General features: G+C 41.2%; 1 protein-coding gene and 1 long non-coding RNA gene across 33 annotated transcripts in view; one reads left to right on the top strand and one right to left on the bottom strand.

The window, feature by feature from the left end:
* Positions 1-818, top strand: part of LOC120369289 — a 54,398-nt gene extending 53,580 nt beyond the window's left edge. For both annotated transcript variants that reach the window (XR_005583036.1, XR_005583035.1), the window contains one exon: positions 422-818. This is a non-coding gene — a long non-coding RNA (uncharacterized LOC120369289). The remainder of the gene's footprint in view (positions 1-421) is intronic.
* Positions 1-17,418, bottom strand: part of CADPS (calcium dependent secretion activator) — a 359,086-nt gene that overhangs the window by 15,027 nt on the left and 326,641 nt on the right. For all 31 annotated transcript variants that reach the window (XM_039482401.1, XM_039482397.1, XM_039482400.1 and 28 more), the window contains one exon: positions 15,071-15,178. In XM_039482401.1, coding sequence (XP_039338335.1) covers positions 15,071-15,178 — 108 coding nt within the window. The remainder of the gene's footprint in view (positions 1-15,070; positions 15,179-17,418) is intronic.

Raw genomic sequence — 17,418 nt, 5'->3', positions numbered from 1 at the left:
GATCTGGCCTCTAGCCTTCACTCCTTGCTCTCATTGGCAAAGGCCCCAGTTCACAGAGCTGTATGTTGGAATATTTTTGGATTTTTCAGACAGCAATCCGAGAAGTCAGTGAGAAGTTACCACATTACAGAGCCCAAAAATAGTTAAACAGAAAATTAATGATGAGTTAATGTTGTAAGCATTGATCAGCTAGTCTTACAATTAATGCTTCCAATAAAAAAAGATCCCCCTTTTATAGAGCAGAATAAGAAATTAAACACTTGTGGGCTCATTCTAAAGAATGAATGAAATTGAATAAGCTACCTAGTACTTGAGATTCACAGTGAGTGCTTGAATAGAGCAAACCTCCTAAGTTGAATGGATTGCCTTTTGGGACCAATTTGTCTCTTTTCACTCTTTATTCTTCCTTTTTTGCTGACAGATGTACAAAGGCGGAACTGCGCTGTGCAGCTTATCTACATGCACCCACAGCAGCTGTCACTTTTGTCGAGCAAGTTAATCAAGCAAATGCCACCATATCCCACTTTCTATAAGGAACAACATGTTATAGACAGTAGTCTTGGGAGAGAGAGAGAGAGGGAGGGAGAGAGACTTTATTTTAACTTTGATTAGCTCGAATTTTTTTCTGTGTGTGTGTGTGTGCGCGTTTTCAACCAACTGCACAAGCCAACACTTTTGTCTTCACCCAGTACAAATATTTAATATTATTTTAAGTGTAATTTGCACTATTGGGAGGGCTGTCCAGTTTTAATTAAATTGAAAGGACTTAGGGACAGGGTTCAAGAAAAAGAGAAATGGAAGCTTTGTGTGTGTGTTAATGCTTGTTGATAATAATATATTGATTGTCAATCTCTAAGCCAAAAAGATTAGTGTAGTAAATACTATTATCTGGATGCCACAAGTGAAGTGCTACCTTCATTTCCCCCTGCTTTTTCTTTGTAAAGCAGTTTGAATCACTGGTTGTTATTTATACATTTTCTTTGATAAAACCAACTTGTGTGGCTGATTTTTTTTTTAAACCCCCTGCCTCATTAAGTACATAATAGCATTTATGTGTGGGTCTTTCTGCTCTTTAGCCTTTCAAGCTTATGCTTATATTCCTCGATTACAACCAAGTTTCAAAACTTCTGATGTTCACAAACAATTGGATATACACCAATATTGTATATATCAAATTCTCCACTACTATCACCACAGGCTATAAAATCACAGGCACTATTGAGAAAGAATATATAAATAGCTGTCTTTCTGTTCTACCACCATGGACCATACAATAAGAGTATCTGATCTCCGAGTAACTAAATATTCTACAGAGTACTTAAAAAGGTGGCTGTCTTTCTGTATACCATCACAGCCCACACAATAACAAGGCATAACCGAAAGAGTATGCAGAGACAGCTGTCTTTCTATTACAAAACACATTATTTTATAGCTCACACTATTCTTTTATGCGTTGTTTCTTTCAAAATATAAAAGTTGATAACTGGTTTTTGATAGCTTACCTTCCAGTAGGGATTTCCAACTGTGTTACATTCAGAAACAGAATGCACATTTCAGAAATATTTTGGGTACACGCCCTATTTAAGAAACTATAGAACAGCAAACAGTACCTTGCTCACAAGAGTAAAGACTTCAGTAAGTAAAGATTTCGCAGGATAGGGTCCTATGTTAGTGGCAAATTTTCCTCTTGATAAGCAATATGCCTTCAATTATTTTTTGCAAACATTTAGCTCAGTAAGTGCTAAATGGTAGTGCTATGTTTTTATTTATTACTATTATATTGTTAAAACACCATGGACATCTATGGTACAGCATAAGCAATAATAATAATGAACCCTGGTTTAAATAAGTGACTGAAGTGCTTTGCTCAGACTACAGATTTACATTTCAGCAAAGATTTTTTTAATGCTACTATAATGATTTCACTGCAGATACATTTAGAGTAGTCCCTACAACCCCGCTGCTCTGTAACTTCTGATTGTTTTCCCCCCTGTATTATTCCTTGGCTGTGAAATCTCATTCACATTGGAAGCTTAACTATGTGGGCAGGGTATAAAGTCAACGGGGACTGATATTAAAATCATTTGTATTATTATTTAATAATACCTCAGTGTCAGCCTTACATAATAGGATCAAGCCGCTACCCTGAACTATTAATCATCTGTCTAGGATGTAAATGGCATTGAATTACATCATCTTTTTCAAAAGAAACCACAAAAACGTTGTTTGAATCACGTAAACGGAATGCCTTAGACACAACAAGGAAGGAAATTCTGAGTGAAAGCTGAAACTCACACACAGTTGTGTTTAAGTACGGCAGGCTTTTTGCAGTACATATGGTAGCTAAGATCACCCACTGTTTGAGGACCTCAGCAAGAGGGTGAGTTAAGGATGGAGTTTCACCCTTAATTGGGTTTAAGTTTGATTTGAAGGGGTCTCTTGCATATCATTCCCATCAGTGCTAATGGAAGGTCCATATAGAACTTCCTGGTGTCTCTAGCAAATGGACTTGTTGGTTGTAAACGGTTGGTTGTAAATGGTTATGAGATTAGACATGCAACTCCCACTATTATTAATGGAAAAAGACGCTTCTAATCTGGGGGTTTTTTTGCTTTGTATTTTGTATGCATATATCTGGTCTCACACTTACGTTATAAAAAAATTGTAAACATACGAATCATTTCATTCATGGAGAGCCTCTACATTTAGCGCTCTGTGCTGCATACAATTAATTAACAATTAGAATACATTTTGTACAACAACACCTAAGCACTCTGAGATGGGTTAAGGCTCCTTAACTCCAAATTATAGTGCCTCTGAAGCCATTCAGCTCCTTAACATCATCCAAGCACAGATTTCAACAGAGAGAGAGAGTTTAAAAAAAGCCAACTGGAGGCATTAACTCCTGCACCTTCACGACACTGGGACAGTTATGAAAACAATCTGAGCTTTACATTTATCACACAATTCGTAAACCATGTAGTTTCCTCTACATTTCTAAATAGTTGCATAGGATTTAGCCACACAAGTCTCATCTAATCTCACCACCTGGGACTGTCGTCTCCTTTGAGCCAGTAAAAGAAGCAGCGTCCAGTCTCAGCAGCACTTGGATGGGGGATGTCAAAGGAACAAGCGACTTGCTGTAGGAAGGGGCCTGTCACAGAGTGTGAGCAGCCTCCAGTGGACTCATCATTCTGTGTACTCGTAAACATCCCCACCTGGGCCAAACTGAGGAGATAATGGGTTAAACACCAGGTGATTAACCAATTAAAGTGATTCAGCAACTCAGCTGAGGACAGTTAAAAGAGATACAGGAAAAGGAAGGGGAAAGAGGCGAAGGCCCCATGGACGGGCCAGAGCAGCCCAGGCTCTCGGGGAGGGGAGATTTCTCCCCCCTTTCCCTCTGTGCCTAGGGAGAAGGTCAAAGCCTTATGCCATGGGGGGACAAGGACTTGTATAGCCCATTGTACATAAAGCACACGGTGGTGAACCTATGCAGGAGTGTGTGAGGACTGCTGGCAGCGAGGAATCCAGGGTGAGGGAACCCCGCCACATGACACGGCCTGAGCCAAAGCTCACTGAAGTCGAGGGGATGACTAGGGTGAGTAAAGTTAAGCACACGTGTGTTTCTAGGGACAGGGCCTGAGAAGGTGGCGCTCTCCTGAGTTATGATGGAACCAAGCCCCTAGCCTGGTGTGGTTGTGTGGAAGAAGATGCTGTTTTTATGATGACAGGTCAAACTAAAGTCTTGGCCATTAAAGATTTATAACGCTTCTCCTGGCCAAAATCCATTGCCTGTAGGATTTGAAGGTGAGAAGAATGCAGTTGAATACATGTTTAATTCTTAAAAACAAAGCCCGTGCAGAGGTGTAAAAGCCATGGGGATCCAATACACTCATGTGTTGCAACCAGATGGCCTCAGACTCCAATACTGCAACTGTGTCCAGACAGAGCCCTGGCTCCCTGCAGGTGCAGGGGTCTGCCAGGTCAGGACAGTTGCAGGATATGGGTCTTAACAATTGCTTCTGGGTTGTGACTGAGGGAGTCATGACATCCAGAGAATAGCTGGAGCACCTGTGTGTCTGTGGGGTCCTCTTGGATCACAGCTGCCCTGTGGCCCCTGCATGGTGGCTTTTCTGATGTAGGGTATTGCACCTCACCCATGAATTATAACCCCACCCAGTGTTTGCAGCAATTAAGTCCAAAGGACACATGCCTCTTCAAATTGTTCTTCAGGACCCCAATCCTCCAAATGCTCGGGGGTAACTCTACTCAGACATGTCGTCCCACCAGAGTCAATGCTGGTTATCTACCCCTAGTCAATAGGGCTACTTGGATGAATAAAGTGTTATGTGTTTACAGGATCTGGCCCTAAATGTGGTCTGGGTGTACTGACATGCTTTGCTCCTGGGTACCTGTCCTTCTCTTCCTCCCAAGCAGATACAGCTGTGCAAAACTCACAGTGCTTGTAGCATGGCGTGTTATGCACAAGTGATCACTGCCCCGAAGGATTTTGCCCCCACCAAATTTGACATTATTTGCAATTTTGATAAAATAGCTTTTGCATAAAAAAGATGGTATATAGATTGCAATGCTGTTTTCTGCATTTAAAGTAGTCTCCACTTGCGTTCTTTTAAAACATTTTTAAAGAAAAGATGTTGACATTTTAAACCGAGGTTCCCATATAAAGAGCCTGGTTAAACATAATAGCTACGTAACATTTTTGTAAAGAGCCCAGCCCTTTGTTTGTCAAAGCAATATAATACAATGACAGTGTAATTGGATGTAATGTTGATTAATAAGATGCAATGTATGTTATACAATACTTTAATTGTACAGGGTTTTTTAGATTTTAACACTAGAACTGAATCAAAAGACGTCACAAACTGGAGCTGGGAACCTTTCATTGAGTTCTCTTGTATAGTCTGCACATTCCAAAAAGTGTAGTTAAAGGCTGCCTAGGTATTAACTGTGAACTGGAAAAGAGTGAATGGGGAGAAAAGGATCCCCTGGTATCGCACATGGGATTTCAGGACAGAAAAAAGAGATTTCTTTTCCAGCTCTTGGTAAGCATTTTCGTACACTGATATCATAAGTGCCGGGCGAGGTTTAAAGGAATCTTGGGGAAAGAAAAGAGCTGCAGATCAAGAGAAATGAAGTGGCCTATAACTGCTAATCTAACATGTACCACTGGCTTACTTGCTACCGTGGGAGCAATTGTGGGGGACGGGACTGCAGAGAGAAAAGGGAACGAGGCATGAAGAAACTATTGGACATCAAACAATCCTCCATTGTCAGTGCCGAGGGCCCAATCCTCCTCCCAGCACACAGCGTATGCTGTACACAGGTGTAAGGAATCCTGCTCCACATGCCGTGGGAAGGTAGGGGACCACTCTGTGATGACAGCTGCTGCCTCAGCCCTCCAGCAGATCCTTCTATTATTCCTGACAAATGTGCATGAGGTTAGGTCAACGGATCTGGACAGTCAAAGATCCACCCACTCAGCTCCTGCTCTGGTTCTCCCCAGACTTGCCTTGGAAAAACCCACTCTGTGCTGCACACAGCAACTCCCTGTTCCCCATGTGTAGCTGTCCCACTGCATGCTGGGACTTCTATGCATACAAAGGAGCGGGGTGGAAAAAGGATTTGCCCTGTGGAATATAGGATTTGGGGAGAAAACAGAATTGTTCATTTTGCCACTGACTTATCTACAAAGTCTCAGATTCCAATGCTAAAATATTTTCTCACTTGAGTATCATGATTATTTCGTGTCACGTGAGAGCTAACTATTGACTACAGAATCATAGACATGCAGGGTTGGGAGGGACCTTGTGAGCAGGGGCAGCTCTATGTATTTTGCCGCCCCAAGCACGGCAGTCAGATGGCTTTCGGCGGCATGCCTGCGGGAGGTCCGCTGGTAACGCAGATTCAGCGGCATGCCTGCGGGAGGTCCGCTGGTAACGCAGATTCAGCGGCATGCCTGCGGGAGGTCCACTGGTCCTGCGCCTTCGGTGTACCCGCCGACATATGCCGCCGAAGCCACAGGACTGGCAGACCTCCCGCAGGCATACCGCCGAAGGCAGCGTGACTGCCGCCCTCATGGCAACCGGCAGGCCGCCCCAGGCACGCGCTTGGTGCGCTGGTGCCTGGAGCCACCTCTGCTTGTGAGGTCATCAAGTCCTGCCCCCTTCGCTGAGGCAGGACCAAGTAAACTTAGACCATCCCTGGCAGGTGTTTGTCCAACCTGTTCTTAAAAACCTCCAGTGATGGGGATTCCACAGCCTCCCTTGGAAGCCTGTTCCAGAGCTTAACCACCCTGAGAGTCAGAAACTTTTTGCCTAATATCTAACCTACATCTCTCTTGCAGCTGATTAAGGCCATTACTTCTTGTCCTCGCTTCAGTGGACATAAAGAACAATTGACCCCATCCTCTTTATAACAGCTCTGAACATATTTGAGGCTTATCAGAGTCCCCCTCAGTCTTCTTTTCTCAAGACTAAACATGCCCAATTCTTTTAGACTTTCCTCATAGGTCAGGTTTTCTAAACCTTTGATCATTTTGGTTGCTGTCCTCTGGACTCTCTCTAATTTCTCCACATCTTCCCTAAACCATGGTGCCCAGAACTGGATACAGCTCTCCAGCTGAGCTTTACCAGTGCCGAACAATTACCTCCCCTGTGTTACACACAACACTCCTGCTATCTTCACACTTAAACTTTGACCCAGTCGTGCTTTCCTTGGGCTCGCAAAATTTCAGTGGAAATCAATGGGGCTTTTGGGGTCACAAGATATGCAAGATTGGACCCGTAGGTTCTCATTCTAGACTAACCACCAATTGGAAGCTCAAATTAGTTAAAAACAACGGTTAAATAAAAATAGACAAGCAGAGCTCACAGTGTGCTAAGGGCCAGATTTTCAAAGGCCAGATTTAAAAGCTGCGGATAGGTGCTCTTGAAAATTCAACTAGGACCTAAGGTGGCCAGCCACCTTACCCCTCACAGTTGCCCCCAGCAATGGGAGTTAGGTACCTAGGCACTTTTGAAAATCTCACTATCTGCATAACTTTAATAATCTGGCCCTACATGACTTGCATATATTGCACAGTGATTATGTACATACAGCTCTAATCCAACAATCTATGTTGGCTAAGCAGGAAAGACTACGTTGTTAAGCTAACTGACCTCTCATTTCAGAATTTAGGACCATTTGTCTTCTGTAATGCAACGTGACCATATTCCTTCCACAAAATGTACCTTGGATATTTTTTTAATGGCAAAACAAAGAGTCTGTTGCTTACAGTCTGTCATAAAAAGAATATTCTCCAATGCTAAAAAGCACTGTGCAGATCATGTTAGCAAGACTATGCTGACCTAAAGTAACAGAGCAATCAGTCTGACTTCTTCGAATGATTAATGGAACAATCTCCTCTGGAAAAGAAAACAAATTAACTGTCTTCACCAAATGTCTACTGAAACACGAAAAGCTGTTCTGATAAAGACATTTAAAAGGAAAAACTCTTACACGCATGTAAAATCCAGTGACAGATCTAGGACTTATTTTATTAAGAGGCTCCTTAAAATAAATTGAATGAAACCTACTTAAATGAATACTTCATGAAAGAATAAACCTTGTTAACAGAATACATTTACTAGGTAAGACCCTATTCCGGAACAAGTCTTCACTACCTTGGGCAGCAACTGTAAGAAAACAGGTCTTCTCCTCCCTTTTGCCATGATTAATAAGTCTATTAAACACCTCTTGTCCTTTTTTAAAGACACGCTTTGCATTTGAACTCCAAAAGACGAAGGGGTCAACTGTGAAATAGCATGACCCTGCATGTGGGTTTGAAACATGCCTTTTTGTTGGGTAACTCCCCCCACATTAATAAAGGAGGGTATACAATGTTCTTCTTCCCCAGGGCAGCAAAAACTGTATACAGACAATATTTTTCACCACAAAGTACTTTACGATTTTTACTCAACTGCCATGAAGCACAGTACCTGCAATCTGACTCTCCTTTCTTTGAGTACAAAATTCAATTGATGTGACTTCAACTGATTAAAACATTATGCCTTAACTGAAAAAACAAGGGCTGCATTAAAAGTAACTCTTTTAAAGACTTGCTTAAAACAGTGCAGTATTTCCCAAGGCCAATCTGCTTTATTTTCTTCACTTCAAAACTGACTCTTTTTTAGACAAAAGCAGCTGAAGAAGAAACAGCACAGGGAGGCTGTCTCGGGATAGAAGTAGGAGAATTGGTGCCTCGGTGAGCAATCTGGCTGTGTAGGAAGAAAAGTAGCTGTTTTCTAAGGTTCAATCAGCCAGCTGCATTAGCTTCTCCTATAGCGCTCAATATCACCATTGCAAGTTTCCATATATTTAGGAGTATAGGAAGTGCTGATTCAGCAGGGTACCTGGGCACGTGTGTATCTTTAAGCACACGAGTAGTCCCATAGAAGTCAGTGCTAACTACTGAACTGGGGTCCAAGTCCTTTCTTTTTTAAACCTCAGTGCTCCTTCGGTTCCGACTTGTACTGACTTGATACGTTTCACATTCATGAATCAATTAATAGTTAGTATAATTGCATTTAAAAAATACGGGACCAAATCCTGTCTCATGCATCCTCAGGAGCTCAGAGCTCTCCAGAGCTGTGCTCTGGCTGGACTCACGGGCATGGAGCTCTATTCCTGCTGCGATATCTAATAGGAATGCACTGCACAAAGCACTTTGCCAGTGGACAAGCCTGATCCCTGTATCACAGATGGCGGAGCTGAGGGGCAGGGAGTGGAGCTGACTTGGCTAAGACCACAATGGGACTCAGTGGCAAGGCTGGGAATAGGACCCAGGTTTCTTGATCCCTATTCTGGGCCCCTAACCAGTGTACGGAGGTGGGGGAGGCAGCACCTCCCCTGATGTTCCAGCATGAGGTGCTCTGGGATCTCCCTGGCAGGTGGGGAGGGTGAAGGGGCCAAATGGAGAGCTGTGTCAGAGCCTCCAATTGCAGATGCCGGGTGCTGAGGTGACTGTCCCATCAAAGCAGAAGATCCTCTCTCTGACAGGCCACCATGGGGGTGAACAGCTCTCAGGACTGCCTTACTCTGCCCTCCCTCCTTGGCTTCCTCACCTACATCCCTCAAACCCACTGATTTCAAGGTGCCTCTGTGTGTCAACGTCAAAACACCCTCATTTTCCCTGCAAATACAAAGAGGCTTCCTGGCGGTATTTTAAACCACTCCTTTAACAACAAATATCCAGGCTATAACTGTCTGCACACAGAGTTTGGAGGCAGCTAAATGCATAATGTGACAGTAAAATGGTAAGTCAAACCTTCTGCAAAAGTACAGAGCAGTTAGCACCGTAACTACGACTGCATCATCAGGACCGTATCACTGCATGATTAAGTTCTTACCAGACTTTTCAGTAAGGGCAACCTTACTGATCTGATAACTGCCAAGGACAAGCCAAATACACAGAGTCAATCTATGCACATTTAATCCCCAGAAGGCAGATTAAGTGTATAATTGACCCATATAATCCACGTATCATCTCCAGTCAAATGTTTTCTATGTCCGGTTTAGGCAGACACGAGGCCCATAAGAAAGCTATCAAAGACACAATATTACCATTGCGGTGGATTTCATCAAAGTTAGAGATGGCTTTTTAATCACTGATCTCAGAGACTGCTAGATTTAAGCAGATGAACTAGCACTAAGCACATCTGTTTTAATCCTTATCTTCTACTCAGGCTTGTGTCTTCAAGAAGTACACGGAGGAAAAAAATAAATTAATTTTTGTTTAGATCTTGCAATCTTAGGAGCTTCTCTTGATGATCTGATCTCTCATATCAAAAGCATGTTTTGGGTTTTTTTGGGGTAAGATATTGAATTAATCATGAGAAAGAAAAAATACCATCTGCGCTATTTATGGACTTTGGAGGTTTGCATCAATATCCTGAAATTCACAGGAACCACGGTTGCTTTTTCTACATTTAACAGCCTTTTGTACACTAGCTACACTCCTGTGACCAAAACATCAGTATTTTGCTAGTTAGGCAAAAGCCAGGCTAGTGATTATAATATCAACAGGTCCACCATACAGTTTTTGTGATCAGATAGGTTCTGATTGGCTGGAAAATACATAAACTAACGTATGCGGATCTAAATCTGTAAACTATCATCATTAAAGGCACTAATCTTTGCAGGCAAATCTCCTGCTGGCCTCAAAGGAAGTTCTGGCTGTGTAGGGGCCTGGTCCTAAAAGACGCTGAGTGCCCTCAGTTGAGAGGGCTCAGGACCACACAGGATTGGCCTCTAGGACTGCAAAATCAGTCCCCTTTTTTCAGGTCTGTGACATACCTCAAGCCCATCTGGCCCACACTTTGTATTTGAAACAATCAAATACAGAGGCCCCCTGGGTTACGCAAACCTGATTTATGCAAATCCGAATTTACGGAAAAAGTTCCGTAAGCAAGAAATAGGAGGATTTTTTTTCTTTTTTTTTTGCGTAATGGTCGGGTATATGTTTCCCACTTATGCAAATTTCGAGTTACACAAGGCGTTCTGGGATGGAACGCTTGCATAAGTCGGGGAGCGTCTGTATGTCAAAAATCACCCTTCAGAGACAAAGTTGCAAACTATTACACTAAACTGAGTTTGCAACCTCTCTTTTTTCAAAGCATGAACATACAGAGACATGCACATAAACAAAGCGCCTGAAGGCATGTCAACAAGCTGTTCTTAAATTCTTCTCTTACTAGTTCTCTGTACCAGTGGGCCGTGTTCCAGTATTGTAGCTTTAAAGAATATTGTATGCAGTGTAGTCGTAGCCGTGTCAGTCCCAGGATATTGGAGAGACAAGGCAGCTGGGGTAATATCTTTTTCTGGATCAACTTCTGTTGGGGAGAGACACAAGCTTTTGAGCCACACAGAGCTCTTCTTGGTCCGATAAACGATATTACCTCACCCTCCTTGTCTCTTTAAAAAATATTACCAGTTTAGTGGGACAGGCCAAATAAATAAATCATGTTAATCTGCAGTAAATACGCACTGTTTAAAAATAAAATAGTAAAAAATTCTAGTTAGCTTTTGATTACCAGCAGAATTTCACAATCTGTTCCTTTAACGACCCAGAGAATGCAGATATTAAAAATTAAGATGATGACTTTACTGCAGGGAAAAAACTGACTAATTTACAGAATAAAGGAGATTATCTTAATCCTGCTGTGTGGTCTACATTTTAATCTTCTGCAAGCACCAATATCCACCAAAGAGCACAGTTCTGCTATGCAGGTACTGGCACAATGAGCACTAAGAATATTACCTCAAATATTGTCTGGAACATGGTATAACTAATAGTATCCAGGCTTTTTTAATGGTAGAAAACAAACAGAGCAAATAAACGGAAATACCAGATGAGAAGAGGGAGGAAGCAAAACCCCCAGGAGCTACAAAAAAATGGAACATGTAATGGACCAAATTATGAGCTTGATTTTGCACCAGTTAAGTCAGTGGGAGTTTTTCCAGTGACTTGTCTGAGAGGAGGATCTATCCCTATATCCTAGTTATCTCTAGATCCTTCTTGACAATCCTGAAACCCCAGTGAAATCAATGAGGTTGCAGCACACATGTGACAGGGAAGATTTTGGCCTGGTCACTACACACGGCAAGAGAGTTAACACGATACACTAAAAATGTAGGGCCAGATTCTCAGCCGGAATGAATAGGCGTAGCTGCATTAAGGTAAATTGAGCTATGTTGATTTATCCTAGTTGAGGCCGTGGCCTGCAAAATGTTAATTGATGTCTCTGTCCAGATTCCAAATCTGATCTGACTCTGGCCTCATTCACACTGCTGCAACTCCACAGACTGCAAGAGTGTCACTCCTAAAATATACTGAATCAGCCCACACATATTTTTAAAAGGATATTTCTATTTTATAATACAAATGTTGATTATTCATTCTCCATCTTCCTTAAAACTGTACCTGCTGGACCCCCCCCCCCCGCTAAAAAAAACCAACCCCCCCCCAAAGCCTTGACAAACGTGACAATTTTATAGAAATCTATCACTGAGATTGACAAAGAAGATAAATAAAACTAGTTGGCCACAATATTTAGCTCCATGAAATTAAGGGCTGAATACTTCAAGAATATTCTAGGTTTTATACACAACTGGTTTGCTTCATTACTCATACTTCACAACAACGCAGTGAGCAAAAGAGGCCAAAGTCTGCCTTTGGCTGCGTCGGCATAACCGAGAGTAAAACCTGGACCAAGATGTCTATATAAAAACAAAACAAAAGAAAACATATGAATGTGATGCTGCACCCATTAAAATCCATGGGAGTTTATCACCAACTTTCATAGACGCAGGGCTGGGCACATTTAGGAAAACTGACTGAAACAATCCAAAATGTTCACAAACTGATGCTGTGCTGCTAAAGTGTAGAAAACCAGCATGTGGGAAATTCAATTACAGATACTGCAACAAACCATTTCTAGGTGATGGAGATTTCTGTGAATTAACATTGAAGGGCCCAATCCTGAAACCCTTCGCCACTGGGAACCATGCTAGTTAGGGTGACCAGATGTCCCGATTTTTGGGTCTTTTTCTTATATAGGTGCCTATTACCCTCCACCCCCGTCCCGATTTTTCACACTTGCTGTCTGGTCACCCTAATGCTAGTCATCACACAGCATTCACCACTGTGCCCAGTATTAAGGGTGTGCAGGATCGGCCCCCCATTTAATTGCTCTGCTATTACTAGTTCAGTCAGTGAGGTCAGCACCTTGTCCTTTAGCTTAGGGCTGAACTTGGGAAATATACATTTCTTTCAGAAACAATTTTGCAATAGTGAGAGCAGCCAGTTTAAAACACACTTTTAAGTAATTAAGATTGCTACCTTTTAAAGTCTAGTGCATTCTAATCCCATATATCAAAATAAAGGATCCAATCCTGTGCACCTTACTCATGTGAGGAGATACAATTGAGTGAGAAACAGAGGAATGTAGTCAGCAGGATTTGGTCCCAGAATTGAATTGCTAACACATCAGAGCAAAAAGTGAATTGCTTTTCCACAATGCCTTGATAGCTGCACGCAGTTATGTAAAAACATATGTAGAAATGTAAATATTATAGGATTAATTACTATTAATAAAATCCTTTATCATTTACCTGCCTAACAGGTTAGGCAAAGTATAGTTTATGAAAAATGTGGAGGGGGGGGAGGTGAGAGGGAATTCTGTACTTTTGCCTTCTACCAGGTTATTCTTATTTTTTTTATTGCCAATTTAACCAAAATATGGTCCTATGATCCTAAGCATGATCGGATCAAACAAATAAATACTCAGGCCAGTGACAGATTTTTAGAGTTTGAGCTAATGACAGAAAGTTCTAAAAACCACACAACTGCGAATCTTAGGGTGACCAGACAGCAAATGTGAAAAATTGGGACAGGGGGTGGGGGGTAATAGAAGCCTATATAAGAAAAAGACCCAAAAATCAGGACTGTCCCTATAAAATCGGGACATCTGGTCACCCTAGTGAATCTTAAGAAACTGATCAAAGGAAAGGCAACTAAGGCATTGAAAAGAACAACCCAGCTGATCTCTGAAAATTTACTGCGTATGGAATAAAATTCAACATAGATGTGCAATGCACTAGCGGACCTGCTGCAAAATAGAAGTGAATCCTTTTTCCAATGCTTACTGGATGGGTGATTTATATCTGGCATTCTGTGCTTTAAATTCTTTGAAGAGTGAGCACGCACAGAGCATTAAGGAGTCACTAGTGTGCTTTATGCATGAATGAGGCATTCTCAGTGGATATGGGCCATGCTAGTAGATGTACACAGGAAGATTATTTGACTCTAATTCATGCCACTTGATATAATGTGATAAAACATTTGACATGAGAGATAAGTTCCATTTTAATCTGATAGGATATCAGTGAAAGAAAGAGTGGGAATTATAAAGTAAGAAGAGGTTTCTAAGGGAAAGGTGATGTGAAGAAAGAAGAATATCAAGTAAAGAAGGCATTTGATTGGGGGGAAAAAAGCCTTCCCTACACACTGTGGAAGCAAATGAGTAAGTAAACAAAGCATATAAAGTTATTAACATTCTAGAGCCAGAAGACTGGAAAATGATGTTGCTGAGAGGTGAAAGAAAAGAAAGTTTGAACGTAAGCTGTTCCACACAGTCACAAAAATCAATATATAAACAAAGATCCTAGAAGTGACTGAAACACTAATGTTAAGTGCTTGCCATAAACATAAAACCTTCAGTGAACAATAGCTACAAGGACGGAAAGTGTGTCACACAACAAAAGCAACAGAGAGAGAGAGAGAGAGACAGGTACATCAGTTAACATGCATTCATATTTAAAATAAACGTAGGCTGCTGGGCATCAAGGTCAATGTTCTCTTTTACATGTTATCAATTAATTTGGTGCAGGGGGCAGAGTGGGAAGGGGACAGAACTCCTGAAAATCTGTGCCCTTTTGACTAGAGCAACCATCCCATTTTCCCCAGGGAGACCATATTATAGCTTTTACATCTGGTGCTAGACACCACAACATAGTCCTTCTGAGTATAAAAATACAGATTTTATCAGCTCTCTTTTGTCATTTTTAAAAAATATAAATATGTAGCAGAGTTCATTTTCAAGTTCTGAGTGCTGGGCAGTCAGAAACAATTAATTAACATACCAAAGAGATGGTCCCCGACTAACATCTGCCATAAAATTGGCTCAGATTTTAATGATAAGAACAATGACCAAGATGTTCCTCTTTAGAAAGATTTCTCACAAACTTAACATAGTAAGTATTGGCTTAAAAGATGCTGTTATCTTACAAACCACATACATAAAGACCAGGACACAGCAGATCAGAGTACAGAGTTAGAGCAGGCGGACAGCAGATAAGAGCCTTAGTCAGAAGGAAAGGAAAGATTTTTTGTTTTGTAATCTATAACCAATCAATTTTCTCAAAATGTGACTTATCCTCCTGTCTTATTTTGTCACATTTTGGGGGAGTCTCCTGCTTGGTTTCCAAGGAGGAGAAGGCATTTACTTACATCAAATAACCTTTCTATATACATCTCCTCATTGACCTTATCACGCAAGACATCCTGAGAGTGGCGAACAAATGTCACATAGGCATCAGCAACATCCATCCCCGGCTTCTGTATGGAAGAAAAGAAGAGAGAGAAAGAAAAACATGAACATCTTCATATAAGGCAGCTCCTTTATGTAGTCTTGTTGCTGCTGTTCCTCTCCTCAAGCTCCCTTTTTTCCTTAAACTGTTGCTTTGCACCACACTCCCCGTTGATACCTACAGTACACTTGGGTGCCAGAAACTGATACCACGGCTGGCTGCTTTGTATGCCGCAAAGCCAACGAGCCACTCTGTCTATGCAGCTTGTGCAGCACAAGATCATGTAAACACACTATCTCGCTTGCTTTTTTTGCCTAGAGGGAAGCTACTCGGATGAATAAAGCCTTTCCTTGACACACTGATGCCAGGAAGTTCTCGTGCTATGTTTGGTATTGTTGACCTAATTAATGAAACAACAAATCACGCTGTGGTTTTTCAGTGTCACCTTCTATATGCAAACCCTCTGTTATATGAAGTTAGAAAGCTAACACCCAGCGCTAGTCTCTTGTTTCTTCTCCTAAAGTGTGAGAATGTGTGGAGTAAGCAATGAACATTTTATTATTCACACCAAAATCACATTTCTTTGTTGTTTAGAACTTAGACGTTAGCTTGAACATGGATGTATATTTTAAAATAAACTTGTAAAATCATAAATCAGCTAATTTCCCACCATGTCTAAATCAGTGCTAAATTTCTAGGATACCTATAGCTACGGTTATGTCTGTACATATCGCCATATATGTTCATTGGTTTTAAACCTTAACTTATAAGTACATTAGATTTGTGAAAGGCAGTGATACTTCTGATATTTTCTTTAAAGGAGACGGTAACTGAAGTAGATGGAGAGGGAGAAATATACTAAAAAACCCATTGAGTTCACACTGCTTGATATGTTGAAATCAAACTGATCTCAAAGGAAACCCATTAAAATACTGTAACATGAATCATTACAGGACCTGCCACAGAACCTTAAATTTCCATGGCACATTGTAAGTTTGTTAATAACGAGTGTCGTTAGTTTTCATTACTGTGATTTACCTCAGATCACAAAGTATCGGTTCTCTCTAAGATGTGATTGTCAGCCACTGTAAATTGAAGTTAGTTAACACTTCTGTGTAATTTCCAGGGTGAAAATGAAGACCGTTTGGAAAGCAGTGGGAAAGGAGTTTTTTAATACAAAGCAAACAATTATCAAGCAAAGGGCCAATGCTTGGCCCTTGGGATGCCAGTAACATTTCTTAACACCTACTGAAACAATGACAAGGTATTAATTTGAAAACCAATGAGGACAACACAAATGCGGCAGTAGTCAAGTGTTATACTTTGAAGCAATGTTCAGCACGCTGATTGTGCCAGTTTCATGGTGGCACTATAAGTGTTGCAGTTTTTTGATACAAAACAAGTTTCTGAAATTAGATGTAAGTGATGGCTTATCTGCTCAATAACAGGTATCTTCTCTTTTCCCTAGAGAAGGAACCCATCATCAAATGTGGTTTTCTCTGCACTTCACCTACAGATACTGTGGCTCACTGCTACTGTGGATGCTGCTTTCGCTTACACTGGTGAAAAGGAAGGCTAGCTCCATCTAAGTCAGGGGCAGGCAACCTATGGCACGCATGCCGAAGGCGGCATGTGAGCTCATTTTCAGTGGCACTCACACTGCCTGGGTCCTGGCCACTGGTCCGGGGGGCTCTGCATTTTTTTAATTTTAAATGAAGCTTCTTAAACATTTTAAAAACCTTATTTACTTTACATACAACAATAGTTTAGTTATATATTATAGACTTATAGAAAGAGACCTTCTAAGGATGTTAAAATGTATTACTGGCACGCGAAACCTTAAATCAGAGTGAATAAATGAAGACTCGGCACACCACTTCTGAAAGGTTGCTGACCCCTGATCTAAGTGAATGGTGTTTCACCAATATTAAACCAGTGTGAGAGTAGAATCTGGCCCATATTAACTAAATGATGGATTCCAGGCTTCAGGAAACATTGTGATACAAGTGGAAGCTATATATATGGAGAACTCTTCTCAAAAAGTTGGATATTGTTCTTTGACATTTCCATGCAGATATATTGTGTCATCTCGTTTCACACAAAAAAAGTTAGTATACATCAGCCAAACATCTATGGATAAAGGGTTATTTTAAATCTATTTGCGTATGCCTCCTGAACAGCTCAGTCCTCTCCAAGTGATGCTGGCTTTGCTATACAATCACATAAAATGCACATTAATGACAGTGTTGTAAGAGGTGTTGTAGCTCT

Source organism: Mauremys reevesii, linkage group 7 (genome assembly GCF_016161935.1).
Source record: "Mauremys reevesii isolate NIE-2019 linkage group 7, ASM1616193v1, whole genome shotgun sequence".
NCBI lineage: Eukaryota > Metazoa > Chordata > Testudines > Geoemydidae > Mauremys > Mauremys reevesii.
This window is presented reverse-complemented; position numbering and strand designations above follow the sequence as displayed.